The 12,738-nt window shown below is 46.6% G+C and overlaps 1 protein-coding gene across 1 annotated transcript in view; it reads left to right on the top strand.

Moving 5' to 3' along the window:
* nae1 (nedd8 activating enzyme E1 subunit 1) overlaps nucleotides 1–12,738 on the top strand; it is a 29,817-nt gene that overhangs the window by 1,068 nt on the left and 16,011 nt on the right. The window contains exons 2-9 of the mRNA XM_067998180.1: nucleotides 3,411–3,514; nucleotides 3,610–3,670; nucleotides 5,876–5,906; nucleotides 6,220–6,291; nucleotides 7,248–7,327; nucleotides 7,925–8,034; nucleotides 9,584–9,693; nucleotides 12,119–12,181. Of these exons, the coding sequence (XP_067854281.1) occupies nucleotides 3,411–3,514; nucleotides 3,610–3,670; nucleotides 5,876–5,906; nucleotides 6,220–6,291; nucleotides 7,248–7,327; nucleotides 7,925–8,034; nucleotides 9,584–9,693; nucleotides 12,119–12,181 (631 nt within the window). The remainder of the gene's footprint in view (nucleotides 1–3,410; nucleotides 3,515–3,609; nucleotides 3,671–5,875; nucleotides 5,907–6,219; nucleotides 6,292–7,247; nucleotides 7,328–7,924; nucleotides 8,035–9,583; nucleotides 9,694–12,118; nucleotides 12,182–12,738) is intronic.

Genomic DNA, 12,738 nt, shown 5'->3' with positions numbered 1-12,738 from the left:
TGAGGAAGCCTCCGAAAGCTTGTGAATTTCAAATAAAATTGCTGGACTATAACTTGGTGTTGTAAAATTGTTTACAATTGTCAACCCCAGTCCATCACCGGCATCTCCACATCATGGTTCAAAAGAGTTCATGCATGTCAGCAGACTATTGGACAATTAGAGGCATCATAGCCAAGCCCGGACCCTATCATGCCCTTTCCCGATGTTCCACACTGGGTGCTCTCCGGCAGGAATCACTGGATAATGATATGGATCAGGAACCCTGGCTATTATGTTCTCTCTTTCTAACCTGGAGACACCAAGACCAATTGTAGCATCTCAACCACTGCTCTGACCAACTTCAGCACAGACGGACACTGGATTGTAATCAGGAGCTGGAACTGCTCTCTAGGTCCAGCAACACCTAAGCCAATTGTAGAGCCCCTACTGCTCCCCCAGCTGTGATCACCTAAGTCAACCATGACCAGGGGAGATTTAATAGAGGTATTCCAAGATCATGAATGGTTTTCATGATGTGGAGATGCCGGTGATGGACTGGGGTTGACAATTGTAAACAATTTTACAACACCAAGTTATAGTCCAGCAATTTTATTTTAAATTCACAAGCTTTCGGAGGCTTCCTCCTTCCTCAGGTGAACGAAATGAAATCCTCGAAATGAAATCGCATTTATAATTCACAGAACATTGCTTGGTGATTACAGACAGTTTTTTCAACTGCCCGTTGCCAAGGCAATCAGTGTGCAGACATGATGTGGAGATGCCGGTGATGGACTGGGGTTGACAATTGTAAACAATTTTACAACACCAAGTTATAGTCCAGCAATTTTATTTTAAATTCACAAGCTTTCGGAGGCTACCTCCTTCCTCAGGTTTTTCCACATCGTTCACCTGAGGAAGGAGGTAGCCTCCGAAAGCTTATGAATTTAAAATAAAATTGCTGGACTATAACTTGGTGTTGTAAAATTGTTTACAAGTGTGCAGACAGACAGGTGTTACCTGCAAGGTCTCAGAATATACAAATCACCAAAAAGAAACAACAAACAAAAAAAAACAGAGATAGAGAGGTCTTGATCAGTTTGTTGAGCTGGTGGGTGTGTTCTTTGGTCGGATCTGCGGGTAACCGTCTGTAGCATCAATACTCAACACCAACAACAGCCAATCTCCGGACGCCATCCTACAACTCATCCGCTTCATCCTGGATCACAATGTCTTCACCTTCGATAACCAGTTCTTTACCCGAACACACGGAACATCCATGGGGACCAAATTCGCACCCCAATACGCCAACATTTTCATGCACAAGTTCGAGCAGGACTTCTTCACTGCACAAGACCTCCAACCAACACTATACACCAGATACATCGACGACATTTTCTTTCTATGGACCCACGGCAAGGAATCACTAAAGAGACTACACGATAATATCAACAAGTTCCATCCCACCATCAAGCTCACCATGGACTACTCCTCAGAATCAGTTTCTTTCTTGGACACACGAATCTCCATCAAAGACGAGCACCTCAGCACCTCACTCTACCGCAAGCCCACAGACAACCTCACAATGCTCCACTTTTCCAGCTTCCACCCTAACCACGTCAAAGAGGCCATCCCCTATGGACAGGCCCTGCGAATACACAGGGTCTGCTCAGACAAGGAGGAACGCGATGGACACCTACAGACGCTGAAAGACGCCCTCGTAAGAACGGGATATGACGCTCGACTCATCGATCGACAGTTCCGACGGGCCACAGCAAAAAATCGCATAGACCTCCTCAGGAGACTAACACGGGACGCAACCAACAGAGTACCCTTTGTCGTCCAGTACTTCCCCGGAGCGGAGAAACTACGCCATGTTCTCCGCAGCCTTCAACATGTCATCAATGACGACGAACACCTCGCTATGGCCATCCCCACACCTCCACTACTCGCCTTTAAACATGATGTGGAGATGCCGGTGATGGACTGGGGTTGACAATTGTAAACAATTTTACAACACCAAGTTATAGTCCAGCAATTTTATTTTAAATTCACAAGCTTTCGGAGGCTTCCTCCTTCGTCAGGTGAACGATGTGAAAAAATTTTCACATCGTTCACCTGACGAAGGAGGAAGCCTCCGAAAGCTTGTGAATTTAAAATAAAATTGCTGGACTATAACTTGGTGTTGTAAAATTGTTTACAATCGCCTTTAAACAGCCACCCAACCTCAAACAGACCATCGTTCGCAGCAAATTACCTAGCTTTCAAGAGAACAGCGTCCACGACACCATACAACCCTGCCACGGTAACCTCTGCAAGACATGCCAGATCATCGACACAGATACCACCATCACACGAGAGGACACCACCCACCAGGTGCATGGTTCATACTCCTGTGACTCGGCCAACGTTGTCTACCTCATACGTTGCAGGAAAGGATGCCCCAGAGCATGGTACATTGGCGAGACCATGCAGACGCTGCGACAACGGATGAACGGACACCGCGCAACAATCGCCAAACAGGAGGGTTCCCTCCCAGTCGGGGAACACTTCAGCAGTCATGGACATTCATCCACCGACCTTCGGGTAAGCGTACTCCAAGGCGGCCTTCGAGACACACGACAACGCAAAATCGTTGAGCAGAAATTGATAGCCAAGTTCCGCACCCATGAGGACGGCCTCAACCGGGATCTTGGGTTCATGTCACGCTACACGTTACCCCACCAGCGAACAAATGTTATCTGTTTTTAATATAACGGGTCAGTTGCTGTCTTTTCTATGTTTCTACCTCTCTATCTCTGTTTTTTTTTGTCCATAGAGGATGGCCTCCATAGGGGATGGCCTCTTTGACGTGGTTAGGGTGGAAGCTGGAAAAGTGGAGCATTGTGAGGTTTCTTTTTGGTGATTTGTATATTCTGAGACCTTGCAGGTAACACCTGTCTGTCTGCACACTGATTGCCTTGGCAACGGGCAGTTGAAAAAACTGTCTGTAATCACCAAGCATTGTTCTGTGAATTATAAATGCCAGAGGGGAGATGAGGAAACATTTTTTTACGCAGCGAGTTGTTATGATCTGGAATGCGCTGCCTGAAAAGGGCGGTGGAAGCAGATTCAATAATAACTTTCAAAAGGGAATTGGATAAATACTTGAAAGGAAAAAACTTACAGGGCTATGGGGAAAGAGCGGGGTATTGGGACTAATTGGATAGCTCTTTCAAAGAGCTGCCACAGGCTCGATGGACCGAATGGCCTCCTTCTGTGCTGTACTTACTACGATACCAAGGATGGAGCCTTTGATCTTGTAGCACGTATGGGTTCGCTACCTGACCTGGGCAGTTATTTACCTGATTAACCATTAGGAGGTGTTGCTCAAGAGCTCTTTGCTTCAATGAACTTGGAAAGTTTAATTCCGCCATCTGCGTTTCCTCCCTCAGGCTGTGGGGCGATCACGGACAGGAAGCGCTGGAGGCTGCTCACGTCTGTCTGATTAACGCCAGTGCCACCGGCACTGAAATCCTGAAGAACTTGGTACTTCCTGGTAAGATTGGACCACTTTAAATAAAAACCAAAGATTGTGGTTAATAACTAACCCAGACCACCCGAAATTTTCACTCCCTCTCTTCTGGTCCCCAGGAATTGGATCTTTCACCATCGTGGATGGCAGTGTTGTCGCTGGGGAGGATGTCGGCAACAAGTAAGTCCTTAAACATCGAGACTGAAATTTCGTCCATCTGCGGTTTAATGTATAATACGTCATTTTATATGTAGGATATTGCATAGGCCACAGCTCTCCTCCTCCTCCTCATCATCCTCTAGAACCCCCTCCCTCAGCATCTTCACCTTGCCACCTCCATCCCTGCCTTCAAAAGCCTTCTGAGGACCCTGCTCTTCAACCCATGGTTTCACCCCCTCCTAGCCCCCGCTCTTCCATTTCTCCCTCATGCTCAATGGCCATTCGTTGTTCACCGCCCTCTGAAGTTTTGATGCATCGCGTTGTACATACAGAGCACTGTAGAAATGTGAGTCATTCCACCCTTTTTTACCAGTGCTAATTGCCATTGAAGCCACTTGACCCTCGGTGGCGAGGGGCGGGAGGGGGACGGTCTTGACATGAAGTTGTGGTGACAGAGCAGTTTCGGCAATGCTAAACGGTGTTACCGTGACCCTTCCTGGGCCTAGGGGGTGCGGGTATCATTGGATGGGCAGATGCATGGATTGGGTAGACTGGAGGAAAAGCACTCTACCTGTTTGGCCAGACGCTTCATGCTTCCTGCAGACCTGTCGGACTGCGTGAGGCCCCATGAGTGTTCTCCAATATCCGTCCCTCGCTTGAATTAATGTTTGATTTTTGTCTGAAGACTGAACAGGCTGGGGCTTTTATCTCTAGAAAAGAGAAGACTGAGGGGTGACCTGATCGAGGTCTTGAAGATTATGAAAGGGTTTGATAGGGTAGACGTAGAGAAAATGTTTCCACTTGCGGGGGAGACCAGAACTAGGGGCCATAAATATAAGATAGTCACTAATAAATCCAATAAGGAACTCAGGAGAAACTTCTTTACCCAGAGAATAGTGAGAATGTGGAACTCGCTACCACAAGGAGTAGTTGAGGCAACGAGCATAGATGCATTTAAGGGGAAGCTCGATAAGCACATGAGGCAGAAAGGAATAGAAGGAGATAGAATCATAGAAGTTTACAACATGGAAACAGGCCCTTCGGCCCAACATGTCCATGTCGCCCAGTTTATACCACTAAGCTAGTCCCAATTGCCTGCACTTGGCCCATATCCCTCTATACCCATCTTACCCATGTAACTGTCCAAATGCTTTTTAAAAGACAAAATTGTACCCGCCTCTACTACTGCCTCTGGCAGCTCGTTCCAGACACTCACCACCCTTTGAGTGAAAAAATTGCCCCTCTGGACCCTTTTGTATCTCTCCCCTCTCACCTTAAATCTATGCCCCCTCATTATAGACTCCCCTACCTTTGGGAAAAGATTTTAACTATCTACCTTATCTATGCCCCTCATTATTTTATAGACTTCTATAAGATCACCCCTCAACCTCCTACTCTCCAGGGAAAAAAGTCCCAGTCTATCCAACCTCTCCCTATAAGTCAAACCATCAAGTCCCGGCAGCATCCTAGTAAATCTTTTCTGCACTCTTTCTAGTTTAATAATATCCTTTCTATAATAGGGTGACCAGAACTGTACACAGTATTTCAAGTGTGGCCTTACTAATGTCTTGTACAACTTCAACAAGACATCCCAACTCCTGTATTCAATGTTCTGACCAATATGCTGCTGGGGTGAGATGAAGAGGGGAGGGAAGAGGCTCGTGTGGAGTATAAACACCGGAATGGACCTGTTGGGCCGAATGGCCTGTTTCTGTGCTGTACATTCTACGTAATGGGAGCTTGGATTTAAACTCTATCTGTGATAGACGTATGCAGCCCAAGATGGCAAAAGCGTGGGAACCCCTGGTTAAACGTCCTTAAAATTAGAGCTAGGCCGTTCAGGGGTGATGTCAGGAAGCACTTCTTCACACAAAGGGGAGTGGAAAAAGGAACATCCCCCCCCAAAATAAAAGCTGTTGAGGCTAGGGGTCAATTGAAAATGTCAAAACTTGAGATTGGTAGATTTTTGTTAGGCAAGGTTATTAAGGGTTATGGAACCAAGGCAGGTAATTGGAGTTGAGGTACAGATCAGCCATGATCTAATTGAATGACAGAACAGGCTCAATGGGCTGAATGGCCTACTCCTGTTCCTATCTTCCTATCTAAATGTCTTTGGGATTACAGAGCTTGGGAGTCCATTACCTCCTAACCCTCTGACACCAGGTGTGAGAAGTGAATGCCGTCGAATTTTATTCTCTTTACTAACTGTATTCCATTCTCTCACAGCTTCTTCCTGACAAAGAACAGCATTGGGACAGTGAGTTCTTGTGTTTTTTTTCTTAAATTAAAAAGCTGTGATCTGAAACAATTCTTCTGAGCACCGTCGCTCAACGAAGGGTGTTTTTCGTTTAATCCTACGGTGGCCTGGCCGTCACTCGGTGTGGGGTGTATTGTGGATGCAAATTACAGCCAGCTGCACCGCGGGGGGGACAGTCAGCGCAGGGCGCTGCGTGAAAGGCTTGCGTGAACTGAACGCAGCTGGATTCAGCTCTTTAGAGAGGGTGTGGGAAGCCGGAAAAAAAATACGTATCTCTATTTTGTTTCAAATTTCCATTCCCCTTTGAATTCAGAACCGAGCCCAAGCTGCCACAGAACTGCTGCAGGAGCTGAACAGTGATGTCAGGGGAAACTTCGTGGAGGAGGTGAGGCTGTTTCTGTCGAGCAGGATAGAAGATTTTACTACCTTGAATAAAATGTCCTTTATCTCTTTAAAATTCTCAAACTCTTCCACACAATAAATTGTTTCCGCTGGCAGGAGAGTCGGTAACCAGAGGAGACAGATTAAAGATAATTGGCAAAAGAACCAGAGGGGAGATGAGAATTTTTTTTAAATGCAGCGAGTTATGATGATCTAGAATGCACTGCCCGAAAAGGGCGGTGGAAGCAGATTCAATAGTAACTTTCAAAAGGGAATTGAATAAATATTTGAAAAGGAAAAAATTTGCAGGGCTGTGGGGAAAGAGCAAGAGAGTGGGACTAGTTGGATAGCTCTTTCAAAGAGCCGACACAGGCACGATGGGCCGAATGGCCTCCTACTGTGCTGTATGATTCTATGACATTGCAATACTTTCGGAGTGCAGTGACTGTTAGTTAGGCTAACGGTTCAGCCAGTCTCCCTCCCACCATCCCACTAAGAACAACGTACTGAATGTTTTTGCCGGTGTTGGTTGGGGTGCTGTTGGGTGAGGGTGGAGTGTTGGCTGGGAGAGCTCCCGACTCTTCGAATGGTGCCAACGGGTCCTTGACGTGAACCTAAGCCGGTGGAACAGGCGGGTGGGGGCCTCAATTTAACGTCTTTACTTGTTCCCGGGATGTGGGTGACACTGGCAACCCAGTGTCCGTTGCCTGTCCCGATCTGTCCTGAGGCCATTAAGAGTCTGCCACATGGTGTGGGGCTGGAGACACGTGTAGGCCAGACCGGGTAAGGTCGGCAGGTTCCCTTCCCTGAAGGACATTAGCGAACCTGTTGGGTTTTTACAATAAGCCGGCAACTCTTGTGAGGGAAAGGATAATGGGAGGAAATTTGTATTTGAAGCAAAATGTCACTTTTTTTCCCTTTGTTTGGAATTGGCTGAGAAATGCATTATGACTCTTTCAGAGCCCTGAACAGCTGCTCGAAAATGATCCCGCATTCTTCCTCAGATTCAACATGGTGATCGCTACACAACTCTCTGAAAGGTAAGCAGCAACTTATAATACCTGTCATTTTTCTTCCCCCAGCCCTCCATGCCCCTACAAACTCCCACAAGCAGCAATGTGTTAAATGACCAGACAATCTGTTTTAGTGATGATGGTTGGGGGATAAATATTGGCCAGGACACCGGGGAGAACTCCCCGGCTTTTCTTTGAAATAGTGGCCGTGGGATCTATTACGTCCACCCGAGAGAGCAGACGGGGCCTCGGTTTAACGTCTCATCCGAAAGACGGCACCTCCGACAGTGCAACGCTCCTTCAGTACTGGCACTGGAGTATCGGCCTAGGTTATGTGCTCAAGTCCCTGCAGTGGGATTTGAACCCATGACCTTCTGACTAATGCGAGAGTGATACCCACTGACACCTAGTCAGCTGGTTGCTTTTTATTAATTTTTGGTGAACTAGTTGGGTTTTTAACAACAATCCGGCAGCTTCCTGGTCATGTTATCTGATTACCAGGTTTATTGAATTCAAAATTCACAACTTGCCATGGTGGGATTTGGATTGCTGGTTGCTATTTGTTCATTTTTAGATATGACCATATCCTTGTCCATAAAATGACCGACTTTTGTTTGCTGATAGTTCGCTGTTACGTTTGTCCGCTGTCCTTTGGAATGCTGATGTGCCGCTGCTGGTGTGTAGGACGTACGGGCTCGTTGGGTACATGAGGTTGGCCGTAAAGGAGCACCCAGGTACACCGCTCCTATATAATTCTACTTAACTATCACTAGTGAATCTCCTGTGGTGGTGGTGCTGCTGAAGGTGAATCAGACGATGGCACGGTTCTATTACCACAGGAGCGTTGCCATGTATTGTTAAAGGGCATGGCTACATCATGGAGAGGCTAGAGAAGGTAGGAGAGGTGATTAAAATTATGAGGGGTTTATTATGAGAAGTCCCGTTCACCCACCACCCCCTGTGCTCGCTGACCTACATTGGCTCCTGGTTCGGCAACGCCTCGATTTTAGAATTCTCATCCTCATGTTCAGATCCCTCCATGGCCTCGCCTCCTCCCTATCTCTGTAACCTGCTACAACCCTCCGAGATCTCTGCCTCCAATTCTTGCTTCTTGCGCATCCCCGATTTTAATCGCTCCACCATCGGCGGCCCCACCTTCAGCTGCCTAGAGTCTGAGCTCTAGAATTCCCTCCCTAAATCTTTCCACCTCTCCCTCCTCCTTTAAGACGCTCCTTAAAATCTACCTCTTTGACCAGGCGTTTGGTCTCCTGTCCTAATATCTCCTTATGTGGCTCAGTGTCAAATTTTGTCTGATAATCGCTCCTGTGAAGCACCTTGCGACCTTTTGCTACGTTAAAGGTTTAAATAAATGCAAGTTGTTGTTGTTTTGATAGAGTAAATAAGGTGAAACTGTTTCCACTAGCAGGTGGGTCGTTAACCAGAGGACACAGATTTTGGGTTGCTTGATAATGGCGCAAAATGACAGTATAACTGTCGAGTCAGGTCCCTCTCTGACTTCAGAACACAACTGATGCAAAACCCCCCGCTTGGGTTCGACATGTTGAATATAACCCCAGTGTGGTGTCACGCCAGGTTTGAAGAATGGTCAGTCAGTCCATTGAGGGACTTCAGTTATGTGGAGAGACTGGAGAAGCTGGGATTGTTCTCCTTAGAGCAGAGAAGGTTAAGGGGAGATTTAATAGAGGTGTTCAAAATTATCAGGAATTTTGATAGTTATTGAGGAGAAACTGTCTCTGCTGGCAGGAGGGTCAGTAACCAAAGGACACCATTAAGATAAGTGGCAAAACAACCAGAGGGGAGATGAGTTGTTATGATCTGGAATGCGTTGCCTGAAAGGGCAGTGGAAGCAGATTCAATAGTACCTTTTAAAAGGGAATTAGATAAATACTTGAAAAGGAAAAATTTGCCGGGCTATGGGGAAAGAGCGGGAGAGTGGGATTAATTGGATAGCTCTTTCAAAGAGCCAACACAGGCATGAATTCACACACACAGACACACACACACAATCTTGTCCTGTATTTACCCACTAGACCGGTGGGGGAGTTTGCTTAATATCCAGTGTTCAAAATCCTGAATTTGTACCTTAAATTTTTCTTAAACGCTTCCTTTTCCCTTGTGAGCATCATGGATTGGTGAGGATTACTGAGATTGAAATGAACCATTGAGACCAGTAGGGTGCGACATAAATTTAACAATAAAACCACTGATGTGTATTGTGAATTTAAGACTCTGGGCTGGCTGATGCAGGTGCTTTCTTTCCAGTTGTGGAATCCCATCCTGACAATGCGCTGGAAGATCTGAGACTTGACTTGCCTTTCCCACACCTGAGGGATCACATTCAGGCGTACGACTTGGACAATATGGACAAAAAGGTACAGCAGCAAATGCCGGTGGGAACTCCTGCCACAAATGACCAGTGTGAATCGATGTGTTAAAAATGAGCCACTGGGTTTAGAAATTGCTTTCGCAATGAAAGGGGAAATGTGCGGAGTTGGGGAGGGAGGGTGGTGGGATTGGGTGTGGAGTGGAGAGACGAAGAGTCTGGACTGGATTTGATCCCAGCTCCGACCGACGAAAGTGCTGAAACTGCACCACTGAGTGCCCAGACCTCAATTGGATTTTGAAGAAAGGAATATGCTGCTAGATGAGCCCTGAAGTGATCATTAAGATATCGTTGAGCCTGTTGGGTGACTTCAGTAGTTGGTATTTGTACGATGATGTATTTGTGTGTTTGAGGCAGTCGTTTGGTCGACATGGCATTCTTGTTGTGGAGGTTTGTGATCTGTTGCTGAAATGAAGATTCAATCATGGCCTTCAAAAGGGAACTGGATAAGTACTTGAAAGGAAAAAAATTTGCAGGGCAACGGGGATAGGGCGGGGGAGTGGGACCAGCTAGATTGCTCATGCGTAGAGCCAGCGCGGACTTGATGGGCCGAATGGCCTCCTTCCGTGCTGTAGCCTTTCTATGATTCTGTGAAGCCAAGCCATTCTTTTTGAGAGGTGACGATAGATATGGGAGACGGAAGTGGTTCACTTTGAGCATGTTATGTTTCTTTTTGTCTTTATGACAATAGTTATTAATTAATTCTCATCTCTTACTCCCTGAGGGGTCACAGCCTCGCTTCCACTGGGAGCCTTTCCCCGGTGGCAGGACTGAGAATGGGACCATGAAGTATGGGAAGTCCAAATCCCACCACCCTGGCGGAATGCATTGAGACCTTACACTGCGCTGAAGCAGTAGTTTCTCTCTAATATGTTGCACAGGAAGAGAGCACGGAGAGGGAAACCATAGAATAGTTCACTGATTGCAATGATTGATCAACAACTCCATTATTGTTGTATTCTAGAAAGTGAAATCGATGGACCGTGGTCTTTTATCATCTAGAAGTTTCTATGTTCATTCATAAAGCGAAGCACTGGGCATATTTGGTTAGACACTTGCCTTATTCCTCTGGGACTTGCATTTCAATGTAGCCTAGTCTGATTGGCGAAAATCTCCTGTGGCTATAAGGGAGCTACGAGAAATGAGCTTAGATAGCTTAGTGAGTGCGGTAGCAGAGCACAGAACTGCCTGTAATTCAGCATTAGTGAGTGCGGTAGCAGAGCACAGAACTGCCTGTAATTCAGCATTAGTGAGTGCGGTACCACAGCACAGAACTGCCTGTAATTCAGCACTAGTGAGTGGGGTACCAGAGCACAGGACTGCCTGTAATTCAGCATTAGTGAGTGCAGTACCACAGCACAGAACTGCCTGTAATTCAGCATTAGTGAGTGGGATACCAGAGCACAGAACTGCTTGTAATTCAGCACTAGTGAGTGGGGTACCACAGCACAGAACTGCCTGTAATTCAGCATTAGTGAGTGGGGTACCAGAGCACAGAACTGCCTGTAATTCAGCATTAGTGAGCACGGTACCACAGCACAGAACTGCCTGTAATTCAGCATTAGTGAGTGCGGTACCAGAGCACAGGACTGCCTGTAATTCAGCATTAGTGAGTGGGATACCAGAGCACAGAACTGCTTGTAATTCAGCACTAGTGAGTGGGATACCAGAGCACAGAACTGCTTGTAATTCAGCACTAGTGAGTGGGGTACCAGAGCACAGAACTGCCTGTAATTCAGCATTAGTGAGTGGGATACCAGAGCACAGAACTGCTTGTAATTCAGCACTAGTGAGTGGGATACCAGAGCACAGAACTGCTTGTAATTCAGCACTAGTGAGTGGGGTACCAGAGCACAGAACTGCCTGTAATTCAGCATTAGTGAGTGGGATACCAGAGCACAGAACTGCCTGTAATTCAGCACTAGTGAGTGGGGTACCAGAGCACAGAACTGCCTGTAATTCAGCATTAGTGAGTGGGATACCAGAGCACAGAACTGCCTGTAATTCAGCACTAGTGAGTGGGATACCAGAGCACAGAACTGCTTGTAATTCAGCACTAGTGAGTGGGGTACCAGAGCACAGAACTGCCTCTGAATCAGTTAGTTGGCACTAAATTGGCAATTTTAGTGGGGGGAGGGGGGTAGGTGAGTGGAGTGGGAAAATGCTACACAGGTGTGTAGTTGGGTTGAGTAGAGAGAGCTTTAGTTTGTGTGTAACCCAGGCTGTGCCTGGGAGCGCTCGATGCTGGCACTGGGTGCCTCTCTCTCTTTCATTCACTCACTCTCGCTCTCACACAACCCCCCCCCCCCCTCCTTTAAAAAAATAATGTAAAGTGAGATATTGTGGTGTATGTTCACTGGGACAGTTGTATCTGCTGCAGTAACTAATGCAGTTTATTCCCTTAAATGCCGCAGGACCATAGTCACACTCCTTGGATAATTGTGGTGGCTAAATACCTGGAGAAGTGGTGCAAGGAGGTATGTTGTGGCTTTTCTGTTTATATTATCATTATGTAATCCTTACCCTGCTGAGCAACCAGAAACTCCACATGGTGACAAAACAAACAGTTGTATACAAATTAGAAATTATATTACTTCAATCTGAGCAGGATTCACTGTGCTTTCTATACTTATAATGCAACCATTAAATCGGAAGATTAAAATGTTCAAAATCTATGAATAACGTTCCTCTCATTTACAGGTAGAGTTTTTCACCTCCTCCTCTGCCAGTCTTCACCCCTCCCCTTTTCTCCTTAAGATATTGCTGGGATGTAGTTCTGCTGCTTAACTGGTCTTTATTCACATGTGAGCCTTGACAACGACTCTCTCAGGAGGCATCCGTGACAAACGGGTCCCGTCCTGGCCCAGCACCTACAGCAGCATTCACTGGATAGAGATCAGGAGTGGAATTCCCTGGTCCCCTCTCCCCTTCCCAACCCAGAAGCGCTGAGACCAATTCGAGTGCCCTTAATATCTATAACTGCGATCACTTGGGCAAGGCAGCAGAGTGTTGCCTGTGCCCATGGAGCTGTACT

This window comes from Heptranchias perlo, chromosome 16 (genome assembly GCF_035084215.1).
Source record: "Heptranchias perlo isolate sHepPer1 chromosome 16, sHepPer1.hap1, whole genome shotgun sequence".
In the NCBI taxonomy this organism is placed as follows: Eukaryota; Metazoa; Chordata; class Chondrichthyes; order Hexanchiformes; family Hexanchidae; genus Heptranchias; species Heptranchias perlo.
Note: the sequence above shows the minus strand (reverse complement) of the source record. Positions and strands in the feature narration are given on the sequence as shown.